This window comes from Rhopalosiphum maidis, chromosome 1 (assembly GCF_003676215.2).
Source record: "Rhopalosiphum maidis isolate BTI-1 chromosome 1, ASM367621v3, whole genome shotgun sequence".
Classification (NCBI taxonomy): domain Eukaryota; kingdom Metazoa; phylum Arthropoda; class Insecta; order Hemiptera; family Aphididae; genus Rhopalosiphum; species Rhopalosiphum maidis.
The window spans coordinates 43709711-43728718 of NC_040877.1; the positions used below are offsets into that span (position 1 = coordinate 43709711).

Consider the following 19008-nt stretch of genomic DNA (forward strand, 5'->3'; position numbering starts at 1 on the left):
TCTGTTTATAATAATCATAACTGTTATAACAACGATAAATTTAAAACGATTTAATTTTATAAATAATTTTTAAGTTGTACTTTTTAATGGCAACCATTGATATATTTAAATTTGACAATCTGCGTTTCAATATTATTTTATAAATTTGAAGACGTGTAAACCACGACAATAGCGCATTAAAATAGACAATTGTCGAGTATTACAATCTTTTGAGGGCAAACAGAAGGGAAACAAACGAAATGATTAGCTATTATATAATATATAATATGTACAATATATAAAATCGTTACAAAAATATAATTTTAAATATAATTCTCGTACAAAATAAAATAATAAATTACAAAAACAAAAATTCGAATAAATATATAATAACAATACAAATGTAAGAAAATAATAAATAAATAATTAATATACGCGCGATGCCATTCGAGTGTGATGCGTATATTTGCATCAGCTGTCGCGTTCGTATCTCTTATTATTTTATTTATATATGTTTTTGATTCGTAAGATCACGTGAACGGATAGTCTTTTTAGGCGATCACGACGACGGTCGGCGTCGCGATTAATAATTAATAATAATCGTAATAATAATAATAATAATAATAATAATAATAATAATAAAAATAATAAATTACAAAATATTATAATATAATAATACGTCTTATATTGTCTATAATAAATCGCGTGACGGCCGTTTACGGGTAAATGTTTTGCAACACTTCGGAGTACAAGTTGTCGTACGCGCTCTGTAACAGGAACACGTCGGTCGGACGGCCGTTGAACACGTACGGGCCTTTGTCCAGGTTGTAGATCGGCGAATCCGGTTGGTGTTGAGTTGCTGCGGCGGCGGCGTCGGCGGCGGAGGCGGCGGCGTGGTCGACGGTTGTGGCCGTCTGTTCGGTTTCGGCGGTCTGACCGACAATTGCTGCTGCTGCTGTTGGTGTTGCTGGCCGTGGTGCTGTTGCGGCAGCGTATAGATTCCCACGGGCTTGGCGTTGGACACGTAGCTCAGCGGCAGGTTGAGGAACGGCGAGTGTGGCCGCTGCGTGAACGGCGGCGGTTTCAACCGGGTCGGTTGACTGACGTAACCGTAACCGGGCACGTACATGTACGGTTGCGGCGGTAACCGGATAAAGTACATGGGCGAGTCGGGCTTGGCGGGTCGCGCCCTGCTCGACAGCCGCGTCATGTCCTGACCGACGGCGTTGTCGTCGTCGTCGCCGTCGATGGTCCTCAGGTCGTCCTCGCCGGTGGGTTCCTGCAAGAACTGTTGCTGGTGCTGGTGCTGTTGGTGTTGCAAGTAATACGGCAAGTCGTTCATCACGTCGTCGTACAGATCGACCGCACCGCCGGCGTGGAGATGGTACTGATGCGGAGCCTGCGGCGGCGACTGGAACAGCGACCTGGACCTTTTGTCATTGCGGCCGGCCGGTTCGGCGGCGGCGACCTGCAGCGACGGCGGTGACGGGGTAGGCGTAGGAGCAGCGGCGGCGGCTGCAGCAGGCAGCGAACTGCATGGCCGCAAGACGCACATTCCGAATACGGCGACGACCAAGTATGTGAGATCCATAATAACCGCGCCGCGACCTGTACAAATATATACACACTCGATTAAAAATCTCATATTATATATATATATATGTATATACATGTAAGGTACCCATATGATATAATATGAATTATACGAAAAGTTCGTATAATATTATATATATTGTCACATACATATGTATACTCGTCTATATAGTTGTATATACTGGGTGACCCGTTTAACGTGACACACTAGTTATTTCTGTAAGTAAAGTTTTTCGAAGTATTTCTTTGACACGATTCCGAGTCGTTTTTGGCCTTTTGGGTGAAAATAATTATATTTTACTATTTTTTATCGTTATGCTATTTTTTTAAGTTTTGTATTCTTATTTCTTCTTTTGAACGACAATATACGTTTTTAATTTCATTTCCAAAAGCAGAAAATCATTCATTTCGATTAATAAAAATCAAATTTTTGATAAGTAGTTTATGTGTATTGGTTGCAAGTATATAAAGTTTAGATGAGCGTATAGTAGTAAACCGACTCTTTTCGATGTACCACTTCACTCGTCTAAATTTTAAACATACTTTTAGCTCATAAATTAAAAGATTTGATTTTTATACAGCAAAGTAATCTGGTAAATATTTTGCTTTGGAATGAGAAATTGAATTGCTGTCATTAAAAAATAAAAATAAAAATGATGTGTTTAACGTTAATAGATTTTGAAATAATGAGTGTGTTCCGTTAAATAGTTCACTCAGTATATATATATATAGGTACATGATATGTATAGTATACGTAAATATACTTTTATGTTTAATACGCTCATACGCCGCGCATTACTATTAAATATTATTTATATGCGCACATTGCATCGTTATAATAATATGTCAATACTATGAAAACCACAGAGTTCACTAGAATTTACCGAAAGTCTAGTTTTTAGAGTTTATAAACTATATATGTGGCCTGGATTGTAATCGAATGATCTTCAAAAAGATTAGGTAGTGAGTCATCTCTAGCGGCCCAAACCTGCCATTATATTATATGGCGTACGCTACAGATTAAGTGTAAATTCTAACCTTTGATGTAGACATTAATTTAGTATTTAGGTGTCTATTACTGAATTCCTGCGTGGACGTGGCGAAAGTAGGTTTTTTTTATGACACGTGTCAATCGGGTAATTTAATGGAGTATACATACAGTTCTATGATTCTATAATATAATAGTGATAACAGGTGAGCCGTGATGGGTGTTAAAATAAATAACGTCTTTGGTATTTTGTCATAATAATATGCGTTTGATATCACTTCAGTATTGATGTTTGTATGAATATATACTTGATAAAATATTCAAAACTAATTTTATTCTCGACGTGTTTTCCTTCTATTAGTTTCCCCGTAATTCGTAAGTCTAATATAGATAATATCATTACTATTTAATTCCTATAGGTACACATAGTTATTTATAACTTATAAGTCTTTGAAAATATAATATCAGATGTTTTTACGTTATCCGTAACGCGTATTGACATTATGACCCGTGGACGAACGCCCTAAAAACTAAATGCGTAAATATTATACGGTACCTACTATCTATATATATATATATATATAAACGATTCCTCGTAGTGTTAATGTAACTTAACTTTTATATGGCACGTCGCACGTAAAATTATCAACGGGATTTTATTTAGCAATTAACCTTGCCTATCTTATTACCTATTGTGTATGTAACGAAATCAAGAATAACGTTAATAAAATTGTATAAACGCATATAAGAGGCAGTAAACACTAAGTGTTTCTCTTTTTTTGGTCATCGGTGAACAGCTTACCGTGACAGCCCGCGATCAGACTGATAATGGTAGTTAAATAAACATTTATTTCACGGTAAATATATGTATATATATATATCATGATCGCGAAAACCAGAATGCATATTATTCATAGAAAAGATCATAAAACACATAAATATTTTTAATAACAATATTATTTGCTGAAAACTAATTAAAAATAATGTTCTTGTAGTAGGTCAGTTTCATTATAGGTATTTCCGCTATAATATATACTTAAAAATTAGCAATTTTTAATAAAATTACTTTATTAGCTTGAGACTTGCTTTACTACTCGTTATTAAACATGCTGTATACAATCATCACACTCTAATTAATGCGTATCAAAACTGTACACTATGATAAAATGAAAAAATTGATTAAACTCATAGTATTTAAAAATTGTAACACTCAAGTTATAGTAAATAAATATTAAAACATGTGCGTGCGGTGCCTATATCGAACCAATATAATTACAATATTGTAGCTTTTTGCATTTATAAATTATAATTCAGTTTATTTTTTTTCATTCGCTGTTTGTTATCAGGAAATTTATGAAACATATATGTATATAATATTGCTGAGCAATATATTACTTGTGAGTAGTGATTACTGTTAAATGTAATTGTATAGAGATAAATGTATAGATATATGGGTTTTTTTATGTCATACTGCCGATAAAAAATATATATTCTCAGTCTTGTTTTTTTTTTTTTTATTTAGTCTTTACACTACTTGTAGATCTGTTTGATTTATTACGGACAAGTTTTATTAAAAAAAAAGCTTGAAAAAATCTTACAACAAGACTTATCCTATGCATACATCAATAATAAAATATGTTTTTTTGGATTCAAACAAATGTAAATCTATTTGGTTCACTGCAATAGTTCAGTTATTGTTACGATAGTCAATAGTGCCTATGCTACTGCATGTTATTTTATTATATATTATTATATTAGTGCTCTACTTTTAAGCTATTGTATCGCGTGAAACAGAGGTGTAGAGTTCGTTAGAATTGGCAATAACAAACACATATATAAATAAGTACTTATTGGATTAACATCGTCGTGCTTTAGACGTCATGTGCTTTTAGAAAAACGTGTACTCGAACACCACCAGGTACCTAATTCGACGTTCGTAAAACGGTTTTAGTGCGGGACATCGGCGTATCACATGAATGTGGGAATATCCGTGTGTTTTTTTTTTCTATGAATGTCAATACTACCCGCACACGATAGTCACGACGACGACGACGACCGAGTGATGGCCTGTATTACTGGGGCACGCCATATATGTGTATTATTACGAGTGATAATGTTACGTGTGTCGAACGTTTATGTAGTACAACAGCCGTACAGGCATAATTGCAGCGTATATTATATTTTTATATACATACATTACACGCGTATAGGTTAATATACGAAATTGTCTCTGCATGGTGAAGGTCCATCACGTGACCAAAAAGGAGAGGGTACAACACTACGGGCGAGATTGATCACGATCGGAAAACAGACGACAAAATATAAAGAAAACCGTTTCATTATAATAAAATATAATACTATTGCGAATAACAAAATGTATAATAAAAATCGCGTGTAATAAAATATTAATAATCGTGTACAACCGCAACGGTTTATAGCATATCGTCTTTGGACAACGATCGAAGAGACCGCACGCGCGTATCGTGTTTCCTATGAACCTATATTCGTTGTATACTCGCAAACTTGGCCCGAAGGGGGTCCCCCAAATGGGTCATCTGTCTTCGTCGCCTTCAGACGTTTATATAAGAACCCGTTTTCCGCGAGTGTAGGTGCGCGCACAACACATATTCCGTCGTCTCACTCGTCGGTGTATAAAATAAACGGTTGCGGATGTTATTATAATATTATAATAATTTATGTGGACAGTCGTTTCGGATCAGCTGTCGTCACCGGTACGGATGTCGTGGGCGTGTCACGTTTTTCGTCCAACCGGTCAGTATAAACTAACAAATTCGCGTCCAAATTTCGTGGTACCTGTATCATCCATTACCTATGTATATAATAATAATATTATATTTCTCTCTTCAATGCGATGCAGCATAATGTAGAAAGACGAACGACTACCGTGTGCGGAAAAGATAAATTGCGTTCCCGAAAAAAGGTCATAGTCATATATTGCGTAAATCGTGGCCCGGGTATTTTTAAACGCACCTACGTAAAATTGCGTCGTAATATTTTTAACCGTGAAAATATAAATACAATTATTTTGCCAGTCCTAAGTTCGGAAGACGAAAGGAAAATATCGATTTCTTCAAAAATGGACTTCGACGAAAATTTCGTATTTATGAAGTATTTTCGGGCTGCGATATACATAAAAACTTAAGATTGGGGCACAATTTACAGCGATCCACCACTTTTGTGCCGTATAAACCTAATTATACCGCACACCACGTTAGTGCTGCTGAACTTCTATTGTAACACGGGGCGATTACTACTATCGTACACTATTATTACGGAGGATCGTTTATAATACAATAAAATAATAATATGCGTTTATTGCCGTGGACCGACTGTATACGCGGTGTCTAATTTTTACGCGATTTACTCGCGTATACGTCGCCGACGGGAGTGCGTGCATTCTTTTGGTGCATTTTAATTTTTAATCTTTCGATGCTCGCATATTATACTCTATAATAACAATAATATTATTCAATATTATATAGTTGCATCGTTGGACAGACCGGCCGGTGCAACGTCGTGTGCACCGCGGTAGTCGCTCGCGGGCCGTTAATTCGTTGGGCGACGGTGCAATTAACGGTCGTGCGCGCGGGGCACGGTCGACTGCTGCCGTCGAAGAGGTGGATCGGCCGTGTGCCCGGCGTGTTCAGACGGAGTGCGTGTTGTGAATACGCGTATTAGTGTTGTCAGGTATACCTGTACATATCGTATTGAATGTACGGTAGGTAGGCCGGGTCAAACGAGTGCACTGGCCCGGCGGCGGCCTTGCAAGGTCGAATTATTATTTTTTTCCGCTTTCCGAGGAAACTGTCGTTCACAATACATCATGCGAAAAATGATGTCACCGGTTTTTCATCAGTAAAAAACGTACTAATATATTTTTCGTTATTTCCCCATCACGCATAATATATCGTAAATGTATTAAGTGTTTACATTTCTTTTCAGATTTCAATTTGGACGAGTATACATAGAATGGTATAGAAACGCAAACTACGCCTACCAATCGGAACACCACACAGCTTTCTGCAGTTCGTTTTACAATCTATAGGAACGAAAAAACAATAGGAAAAGGGCATGGATGTAACCGATACGGTATACGGTGTTTGGTATTTACACGCGGATTTACGATCGCGTCCGACACATCGCGTTGATCTCTCTAAACGGTTGGCTGCTCGTCGCGAATATCATTTATAACTGTCGTTATTGTACGTATACCATCAGCATCAGGTAGGTTCATGAAACCGAGGTGTGCTATTGTATTACGTGGTTGGTATGGGGTAGACGGCAACGAATAAATTAATTAATCCAATTCAAAATGTAAATATGCCTCTTATTAGTCTTATTATATAAACGTCCTAGGGACACAAGACAATGCGCCGTTAATAAAACTATTCAGAAAAAATAAACATATCATATACGTGTGTACAATGTATAGGTATAATACTATATATTTATACCTACGTGTCATGAATACATATTATGGTGACTATATAGTATATGTGTGTGTTTATTGTAAGGTACACCGTACGCAGCACAACTTATTGTTATACAGACGATAAAAAAGTTATTTGTTTTATATTTGTTGTCGTTTTTCTAATATATTTATATAAATTATTTATTTATTCTCAAATCCCAATCAATCTCGACAACGAATTTCAAACGTAAATCCAATTTGAATTCACTATATAGAAAAAAAATATATTCAAAAGCCCATAAGTAAAAAATTAGACCACGCATTATTATATTATTATTTTAAATCATTTTGTTTTATTTCCGGTAAAACGTCAAAATGATAAAATGAAATAAATAAAGTCATTTTATATTATGTACTCTTCATATTTTTTTTTTTTAGAACGTGAAAAGTATATTATGTTGTACACATATAGGCACTCGTTTTCTCTTATTTTCTCAACCACATATAGCATGACGCTCGGTCAAAATTTTAATTTTATTATTTGTAGTACGGTCAGTATACGTATACAGTATACCTATCTACTCGTGTTTAGAAAACTATTACCGCCGCAATACAAAGGAAAATAACGACAGTGAAATATTGTTTAATTTTTGATATTAAATGAGTTTTGGCTTTTGATAATATTATGACTGTTATTTAATTGTAGGTACCTACAATATGAAGTAGTAATATAGATACAACGATATTGTATTGGTTAAATTGTTACAATTAATGTTACAATATATACCTTAGTATATGACCAGACATATTTTTATTCCGTTTTAAATCTAGTATAATATGTTCCATCGACACAACCGTATGAATATTGTTTCTTTTATTATTCGTATAATTTTCGTCTGTCCGTGAATACTAATAATCAAAATAATAGGTAATAAAAATGTATATTTTTGTTTCGGCTAGCAATATTATTGCGATTTGTCGAATATAATTATATACGTTGCCATTGTTCGTGTAATAATGTAATTTTACTATTAGAATAATTTTTGTTTTTTGTTTTTGTTTAGGGTTTTCTGCCGTTTTTCCACTCGCACACCGTAAAAACGGCTAATGTCGTAATGATGGCGCGTTGTGCAAGCGGTATACACAGCAATATTACAATAACACGTATAAACGTATGGAATACATATTTTTATAATATTTTACACAATTAGATTCGGTTTGTACGCGGTCACGACGACTGTTATACACAAAGCTATATATATCAGATATGTACAAGGTGATTCCCCAAGCATGCTTAACCCCCTTTTTTCTTCAATAATGCAGTTATCCTAAATCTATTTTTTTGAATTTTTAAATGTACTTATACAAAGACAATTTTATATTAAAATTCCTTAGATTTTTTTTACTATTTAATGAGTATTGAGTATGCAAACTTTTTAAAATGAAAATCCTCCTTTTTATAATAAATTATTTAGCGGATAATTTTTCTGGAAAAGTTTACGTATATTAAAATCAAAATTCGAACGAAAACTGAGTTAGATATTTAATTTTGTATACCAAATTATATTGGGTCCATGATAATGAGTTGTAGTTTCGTGGAAGATATGGAAGATTTGGAAAATATTATGCTGATTTAAGCATTTTAGTAATATTAATATTATGTACCTATCAACGTTTATAATTTGTAAAAATGGACCAAGTATAATAAATACTAGATTCCATGTTACATATTATTATAATTTATATATTTTTTATTAAACTATTTTTATTATCTGTAGTATAAACATTTTAAAAACTTAGAAACTACTTGTTCGAATTTTGAAGAGGGGCATACAAATGTTTAAAAAAAACCATTTAACACGGTTTTCAACTCACCATAAAAAAAGGAGGTCCCCATTTTAAAAACAAAAGTTTGTTTTACCGCAGTACACTCAAGTAGTATAAAATATTTCAAGAATTTAAAATATGATTTTAGGTATATTTAAAAATTCTAAAAATCAGAATTGTATTAAACTCATTATTAAAGAATAATGGTGGTGAGTATTCTTGGTGAATCACCCTGTATGCATACATTTATTGTAACATTGAAATTCTGAGACGGCAATGACGACGTTTAATGGAGATCACAGAGAGCACAATTGTATCAAAGTAGGCAAAAATAAGTTCTGTTACAGGTATGTTACGCCATGATACGTATAGGAGCACTGAGATGAGTTTCAGACAAAATGGGATACGTGATGCAGGCAAACCAGTAATTATATTAGAATTCAATAATACGATCTCAGACATTTTTTACAGTTTATTATAAGAGCGGTTTTCTCCGCGCGATCACGTGTTTGTGTATAATATAATATGATATATATAAACATACACATTACAACGAGAATTATACAAGTAAGGTGTATAGATAATCATAATATGGCATGTGTAAAATCATGTACACAACATTTGTCGAAGGTAGCGTCCATCCGTTGGCGACGGATATAAACAGATATAAAAATAATATGTTCTCGATTATTTCTGCGTACAGAATTCTCGGGGTTAATAAATTAAATACCTAGGAATTAATTTTCAGATTTTCTTTTTCTCACTTTAGCTATAAGATTCTGTATTAAAATAAATTAAATAATAGATATTATATATATATTAGATTTGCCTGTATTGACGTTATAATTACGGTTTGGTGTAAGAAGAGCGTTAGACCCTTGAAATGTATAATGATAGGGAAGGGGGGAAGTATAATTTCCCTCTAGAAATTATGTTAACAGTATACATTTTTAAGTTCCTTAAGACAAAGAAGGAACGAAATACATATTTTACTTACTTATTACCTACACATTTATAAAATAAAAATATTTTTTTTTTTGATTTAATTAATAACTAATACATAATGTTATAAGAACATTGTTTCACATTTGTACTGTTGTATGATATTATGCTGACATATTGTCAATGTTATTGTACGATATGGGCTTCAAAAAGAATCCAATAATATTGATATATTATATTATGAATTCTGTTATTACAGGGTTATTATTACATTACTTAGTATATTTTAAATTTAAGATTTTTTATGTAATTTTATGTAAGTTTTTAATGTTATAATTCAATGAATAATGGGTACCTACAAGTTGCTTCTAAGCAATACAATTAATTTTAAGACTTGTGTAAAAATAAAAATAAATAAACTATGATTTGATTTTGGTGAATTAATTATTTTGTCCTTCTCCCCTTAGTTTTTTTTTATTGAGCGCGACAGGACTTGTCTGTTGATAATAGTTTTTCGAACGGAATACACTCTTTCTGTGTTTTACATTGTCACGCGGAGGGATTTCAACGTTAAAGCGTTTTTACGTAAAACATTATTATCCAGCGGTCGTTGTCCTATTACACACGTCCGTTTTACTGACGTCCCTCACATACAATATTATTATAATATTATGTACTTCAGGCTTGTATTGAAGTAGGTACCGCGTAAACAACGAAAACGGTAAATCGTGTTCGTCCACTATATTGTGTGATATATATTATTATATTTTCCTTGGACGTTCCACATAATAATAAAATAATAAACTGGTGTAAAATTATAATGTAAATATTATATTATACATCACACTCCGCGAAACGTGTATATTATATAATAATTTGAAAGAATATCCATAACATTGCCTTGTGACATAGTGTGAGCCGATCAGCAAAATCGTATCATTTCACACGTCATAAAAAATATTTATCATTTTGATCAATATTATGATTTTCAATTGGAAATGTTGATGAGTAAAACGTATTCATTGTATTTATAAACATTATTCATACATGTACAGAGATATGTCATACATTTGAAAATGTCTGTGATAATCAATCTTTAACAATAATGTTATTTTAGGTACCCTACTCTATAAGTTATGTGTATAGTTAACTATTATGTTAATTACGCTAGTATTTATAATTAATAACATTATTAGCTTATAAAAATTTCTCATGGTGTAAACTAAAATTCATTTAAAACACAAATTTTTTAAGTTTTATTTTTAAAATCACCCACTAATTTTATCTAAATCTCTTAATCAGCATAGGTTTATATTAATTAAGTTAAGTTTTTAATATTGCATAAATATTAAGTATACGAGTAACATGAGCATAAGTTATTTTAAATCAAAGTATTCTAGAATTAAGCAATACATTAATTCCATAAATAATTTTATATCACGATAACTTGTGAAATATGAAATACAAATATATAAAATAATTAATATGTATGAAAAATATTGACAAAGATTTAAAAAGTTAGTTTAAACACGTTTAAAATGAATTTATAAAACAGTAGGTATTTAAAACATGTTCAAAGAACTAAATGGTTATAATTTCCTATATCTTTCTTGAATGGACAATATTTTATAATTTTATTTTAGCACAGTTTTTTTTTATCACCTATCATGAAACTGACAATGAGCACGGGCAACGAAGTGGAAAAAATAATATAAATTCATTGTTAAATAAAAATCGCAATGCAATTTTTTATATTCGATCAATGAACTTATTATTATTTTTTACATTTGTATGATACATATAGCCATGTAGGGTTGAATACGAGAGTTTGAAATATATTTTTGAAAGATTTAACATTTTTTTTAATGAATTATTTATTTTTTATTCACATTATTTATTATTCATAAAAGTTATATATTTTTTTAACTATTGGTAATGTGAAAACTATCGGTCTATTGGATAATGAATAACCCGGTTATACTATTATATTATATTATAAACTATTTACGTTTTACATAATTTTGGATTCTTGCCAAGAAAGAACTAAATAATTCAATTAAAAAAATAGGTACACATATAACAGTATTTTTAAAAATTAAAAATATACAATTCAAAACTTGGTTCAAGAGTATTATTAATGTAAACTTGTTTTCATTTTAGTTTTCGTCATATATGATTCTAGAGTCTACACACATTATTTCAGTGAAATCACTTTGATTGCCTACATTTAACTCCTTGTTTAATATCACTTTCCAGTGACCTTAATGTGAAATGAAGTAGGTATATGTGCTAAAAAGTGTGGGTATATACAATTAATATGAACTCATTGTGATGGGAGAGAGAAATCAACAAAATTAAATTTTGTTGTCATTTAGAAAAATAAACATCAGACGTGATGTTCAGAATGTTGAGAAAATCTTTGGTAAAATATAAACATTTGAGTTAAAAAGATACTTGTATAAACTATTTTATATTGATAACAAACATCATTGAATATTACAAAATATTAATTTAATATTTTCGATTAAAAAAATAAAATAAATTACATAAACAGAATTAGAGTTTTTATACATTAAATTGATTATTTTGTCTTTTTTTTTTTAATGTCTGTTTTAAATAAGCAAAATAGTTATTGTAATATATTTTTTTTTATCTGATCATTATATATTATTATAGTTTGCCAATATTTTCGATACCTATTGCCACTCTTCACATTTATATATTTATAGGTGTACCTAATTAAATATATATTTAAATACCTACGCAGTTCGTAGATTTCTGAAAGTAATTAGAACAATGGAATACATATTTAAAAAAAATTTAAATATTTTAATAGGCATAGGTAATAGAATTATCATTTATTGTGGCCTGAATGGTTTACCGTTTTAAATGTCAGATATAAAAATAATATAAAGTGTTACAAAATTAGGTAATAAACTATTGTGTCAGTACTAAATCTAATAATAGAAAACATTATAATTTAGAAATAACAACTTGAATGGTTTGATTTAATTATATCATCATTATTGTGTCACAAGTTAAATATTGTTTTAGTTAGGTATTAGTAATCATTAATGATGGGTAGTAATATCATTATTAAATATTGTTTGATAAGTTATTCATAATTTTTAATGGGAATATATTTTATTTTTTTTTTTTTTTGGGGGGGGGGGTTATTAAAAGGGGAGTTTGCTCCAGCTTAAATTTTAAATGCTTACTAAACTGATTTTTAGAATCTATGCAATTAGTTGATCTAAAACTAAAACTTAGTAAACTAACCTAACCTTACTTCTTTTTTCCAAAAGAAAAAAAGTTTTTATTAAATAGTGTAATGTATAAAAAATATTCTATATTTATGACTAAATATAGTATTGATTATTTTACCAATGTATTATATTTTTACATTATGGTTGTTTGTAAACATATTTATTTTATATTTTTTATTTCATAGACATTTAATTATATAGATTATAGATGAGAAAAATCATATACTTGTGTCGACAATCGTTAGTATTAAAATTTATTATTGGTTAAAATTTATCACTGTCCAATAAAAACCAAAAAATAACGTTACTGTAAAGGAAACTTTTAGTTATCTTACAAACAAATATTATATTTTAAATAAATCATTTTGATTCTATTTACTATTTAGAGTATTTAGATCAAAATATGAAATGTTTCGTTTGGTGGATAAATAAAAAAAAGTTTATAACTTATGAGTAGTAATAAAAATTCAGCTTTTAGTTAAACTAATTAAAATAATCTTTTTTTTTTTGTGAGAGAAAAACGATTTCTCATAAAAAGACATCAAAATATATTATGAATACGCTTTAATTTAAATATATAATAAAATATTTAAAAATAAATTAATAAAAAAAAACAATGTTTGGGAAAAAGAATCAGTTCATTATTGATAATTTTTGATTTATACTTAAATATTGTATAGTATTTATTGATACTACCTTGGCCATATTATTTTATTTGAGAAAAAAAGGAGATTATGAACAAGACTCGGGTCTAAAATTAGTTTTTATCTTTTTTTGAAAAATAGTGAACTTGAACTTGAATCCTTCTTTAACACAATCTTATTCATCATACAATTTTTTTAATAATTAATATTCCGACATAAACACTTATTTGTGTGGGACATAGTCACACTGACGAATGATGATGAACTAATGAAAATGGTACATATTGTAATATTACATGAAAGCAATACCATTCAATAAATAAACCAACTACGCGCCGTATTTTAACATTATTATAGTATATACAATCATGTAAGTAGAGTTGCAACACTTTTAGTTGAAGGCGCAAACCACATTTTTTTTTATAAATAATAATAACATTATCTTAGATTTTAAACATTTTAATTTATATGGTATTAATTGTAATAATTTGGTTGAAACATGATAACGATAATGTATCGATCGATAACGGTATCTCAATTTTTTTTAAGGAGGGACAACTAAAAAATATAGTTTTATGTATTTAATTATACTATTTTAAAACTATGTGTTTTTAGATAATTGCATTTTCGTCTTAATAAACTAACAGAAAACAATTAAAATAACTTTATATTCACTTGGCTTGTCTATTTATCAATTATGCTTATGTTCAATTATTTACTAATAGTATTGTAATTTATAATACTAACGAAGAATTAACAAATTTGTTAAAACTTGAAAAGTTAACAAATTAAATCATTAAGATGTGTTTATATTTATTAAATATTATTATCAATTACAAATTTACAAATATAATTTTCTTAATAAACTGTAAATTAATATTAAAGTTATAAAAAATTCTTTAATGACCAATCAACTGTTTCGTTTTACGAGGTAGCATTTCAATTTCGATTATTATTTCGTCAATCAGCTCAGGGCTTATGCAGTTTAGAATAATTCTTCTAATGATCAGATATTATTTACATTTATACCATAAACCATTTAGTTGAATATCATCATTAGTATTTCTTGTCTACATTTTTACTCAACGAAATGTATTAAAAGTTTTTCCTGTAAACAAGTTACAGGAAGAGCTGAAGTAATAATTTAGTTTCATCTGGTATAATATTTATTTATCCAGTTTGACTGATGTTTCCAAAAACTACGACGAGAAACTGTCTCCATTCAACTTCTTCCTCCTTTCGGATGCTATGATCGGTTAATTATTATATCTTATAATAACATGTTAGGTAAAGATAGAATATTGAGACCGGAAACATACAATATCTTGTACTTAGACATTGTCTTTATTATTGCGATTTGAAAATAATAGTTGGTATACTAGATAGTGGGTACCTATGGTTTAACCACTTAAATCTATGAAAACAATTTTTGAATTATATTTTTTTTTGTCTCTGTAAAAATTTTCATTTATATTGAAATTAAATTAGCTGGGTGCAATGAATATCATAATATTATTTAGTAACTACGAAAACAATCATTTGCAACGACCTTAACAAGCAGTAGCCGACCAAGAAGTATTAAAATTACATTTAACAAAATCTCCTCGGGTTATGGTAATTCTGAGACTCAATATAACGCAAAAGCAGTATTTTAATTTTTAACGTTGATTTATTTTAATGTAGGTATGTCACGTTACATTGAAAAACTATAGCTAAAAAGTGTTAATTTTAAAATCATACGATTATTTTAAGATTTGTGTAGAATTATTAACCATATACATTTTTAAACAGATAATACTTCATATATAATTCATTAATACTTATTAACACGTTTTTCTTATTAAATAATACTTCAAATGTCTTCATTGACAAAATTCAAAATTGTCCATTCTTTCATTAACCTTACATACATTTGTTTACCTTAATTGACATAATTTTTATAATATACTTTTAATATATTATGTTATTTCTTTCCTTCTCTCCGTACATTTACTCTATTGTTATATATGATTAACATTATTATCTATTGTCAACATTGATTATTAATATTAGGTAATTATTTCTGTGCCTTGTGCACAAGCCCAAAATTAATACACCTACATTTTATATTAATTACGACTACAATTTTCTCAAAGTGTTTTAGTTTATCATTTGTATCGTTATAGTTTTCCATATAAGGTACCATCATGGTGTGGTGTCGTATGATGGTGAGTGTTAGTAATATGTATGCATAATATTTTAAAATAACTATCGTAAGCGTGTGCGATCAAAAGTCCTTTAAACCAACTCGTTTCAATGACCCTATATAGATGGTACGCGTATATAAATGTATTTAAAAATATAATATTGTTTACCTATAACCGTTTGAAACGATGTATTCGATAATGAATCAAAATTCTTTATACTAGCTGTTTGCTATCATCGGTTGAACGCACGCGATGCGATCCAAATCATCAATGATTTATTTGCGTTCGGCTGTTTCAGTGCTAAGTAGCTATTAACGGTAGGTGTATTAATTTGAAATGTAATGCCACAACACACATAAGTGATGGGAAAAAAATATTGTAAAAAACGGCAATAAAATAAATATTTAAAAAAAGGATTTAAAAATAATGAAAAATAATTTTTTATTACAACTGTATACCATTTACACAAAAACTCTACAGTTCAAATTGTTTTTATATTTTACATTTAGTATTAAACATGTCATTTTAAACAATATTGCTTTAGTGTTTTCTGTAATAGATTGTATCGTACATACGTATTTGTAAATTATTGTGCATTTTAAAACAGTTTAAAATGTTGATATTATTTGTATATATTAAATAATATATATATACGTTTCGGTGTTTGTAGATTGTAGTACATCGTGTATACAATATTATGATATTAAATGTATAGAAGAACTAAATTAAAAACAAAATAATTTATAATTTTTAAAATAATCAAATAAAATTAAAAAATATTATAATATACTCGTGCAAAAACATATAGTATACATTAGGTACCTATACATTTGACGAGTAAAAACATATACCCAAACATCCTGGTTTCTATGCGTAATTTATTCACAACTCTAAAATTAAATATGATCAGTAATTAATATTGCATGTTATAATATATTGCCTAATCATAGTGTTTTAATGTCTATATATATAGGAATACTGTAAGAACGGCAAACATACGCATCCGAACGATACATGCTAAATACCGGTTAAATTATAATATCAGTAACGTACATCTTGATATTATAGTGTAAATATATTAGTATGAAATAATCTTAAGAGGATGCCAGCGTAGTATTTGTTATCTCTCTCTAACCCACGCGCAACATAGACAATTTTACGTTCACAATAATGGCTATAACCATTTATTATTATTATAAATTTCTCAAACTAGAGTGAAATGACCTTTTATAAAATTTAAAGTTAAGAACATTATCTAGGACATCTCATAAGCGTTTTAGTATATTTTAATTTTAAAGCGAGTCATGAGTATTTTAAAATTGGAAATTGTTTATACATCTTAGTCATTATTGTAAATGTAAAATTTGCTATGTTGCGCGTGAGTCAGAGAGAGAAAATAAATAGTACGCTGACATCCTCTTATAATATCATAGATTCATAGACGATTGAATTGACGAATAATAGTATAATTTATGTCATAATTATAAGGAGTGTGTGAGTGTGTGTGTGTGTGGGGGGAGGGTGAAAATATATAATTTTGCCCGCTCCCAGATATGTCATCAGTAGAAAGCTTTAAATCTTGTATAAATAATTTCTTTTTAATGAACTCTTATGTCGGTATTATTTAGCGATAAAATATGTCTTTGAATTTTGTAAAAATTAACAATTTAATTTTGGCAAATAACTTATTTTACCCTCTCAAGTTTTTAATTAGTTACCCCATTGGTAATTATTGGGTTAGTATATGTAACTGTATTAGATAATAGGTATAATTTCTTTAATGTTGACTGTAATATGCTACCTACCGGAAAATATGACATACCTGTTATATTCTTCTGTAATATTTTTATTTAATTTTATTATTGGTCATACAATACTATAAGATACTACAATATCATTATGATAGCTGGTAAATATCCACTAAGCCAACGATAACATACTTTTTCAAGGATGTTGTCCACCTGAACATCAATCAACGATACCTATTATATAATTATCAGTAACGCGTGATATTTTTTATTATGGGCACAAAACAAAGTGATTAGTTTATTATTAATATAATAAATAATAACGATTAAATATTCATCAAAAGTATTGTAACAATAGTTTACTTTAATAAGTACACATATACCTTTACAAATATAACACGGACATCTCACCGATCAGCTTCGCTCAGTTTTTTCTCAAAGTTTCCGTTAAATGACCATCATTCGGACCTTATGTTCAACACGTCACTGATTATTATGTATTGTTATTGTATAGTGTGTGGTAAGCGTCGCGACGATGAGAGTCTCGCGACACACACTAAGACGGGCCTAAGAAGTGACGGTATCCCCTGCGAGTAAACATACCTATATGGTGTATATATACGTCGTCTAAATACCGTTCCGACTGACGGTAAAAAAATTCTGTGTTTTTTCGATACGCGCGTATAAATGTATGTTTTTATTGATCGCCAGTAATTTATGACGACCGCGGAAATAGGTCGTGTTTATAATGTTTCATTAACTCTACACTGTACACACACAGTTTTACTATCTAAAACGATACTCATGTATAATACGTAAATTTATACGTGTTATCGCAGTTGGAAATCTATAACGTGAGACTGTTATTTTTAATTGAACGTTTATGCGCCGCACCATACAGTCGATATATTATTATTGTGTATATAGGCGGCGATGTTTAATATTATTATGTATTTCGAGCGTGTCATCGGTCGACGCGTAAGGTAGGTAGGTAGGTAGGTAGGTAGGTAGGTACTCTTATAATACTATTGTACACGACTTACGAATAAGACTTATAAATAAAATCAAACGGTTTATAAGTTTATAACAGTCGAATTAAAAGCGCGCGCGTATCTCGGTTACACATCTCTACCGCGTCGTATTATAATATTATCATACGACTGGTTTCCACTCGGACAAGAGCATATTAATACGCATGTAGTACTGACCTAACCATACGACTGATGTTACATATTTTTATTTTTATTTTTTATACAATAAGACATTCCTAGCTTGCGCTATCTATATCTAGGGATGAAAAATATGTATATGTTTCGTCTTACTAACTGCGATAAATAAAATTAATTGATTGTAGTAATGGAGTAGTGACCAAGTGATTAGCATAACTATTAATACAATATATA

At 29.9% G+C, this 19008-nt stretch overlaps 1 protein-coding gene across 1 annotated transcript in view; it reads right to left on the reverse strand.

Annotated features, from left to right (window-relative positions):
• Positions 1-219: 219 nt before the first annotated feature.
• Positions 220-19008, reverse strand: part of LOC113548234 (bromodomain-containing protein 4) — a 38336-nt gene continuing 19547 nt past the window's right edge. The window contains 2 exon segments of the mRNA XM_026949009.1: positions 220-833; positions 836-1587. Of these exon segments, the coding sequence (XP_026804810.1) occupies positions 696-833; positions 836-1570 (873 nt within the window). The 5' untranslated portion in view covers positions 1571-1587 and the 3' untranslated portion in view covers positions 220-695.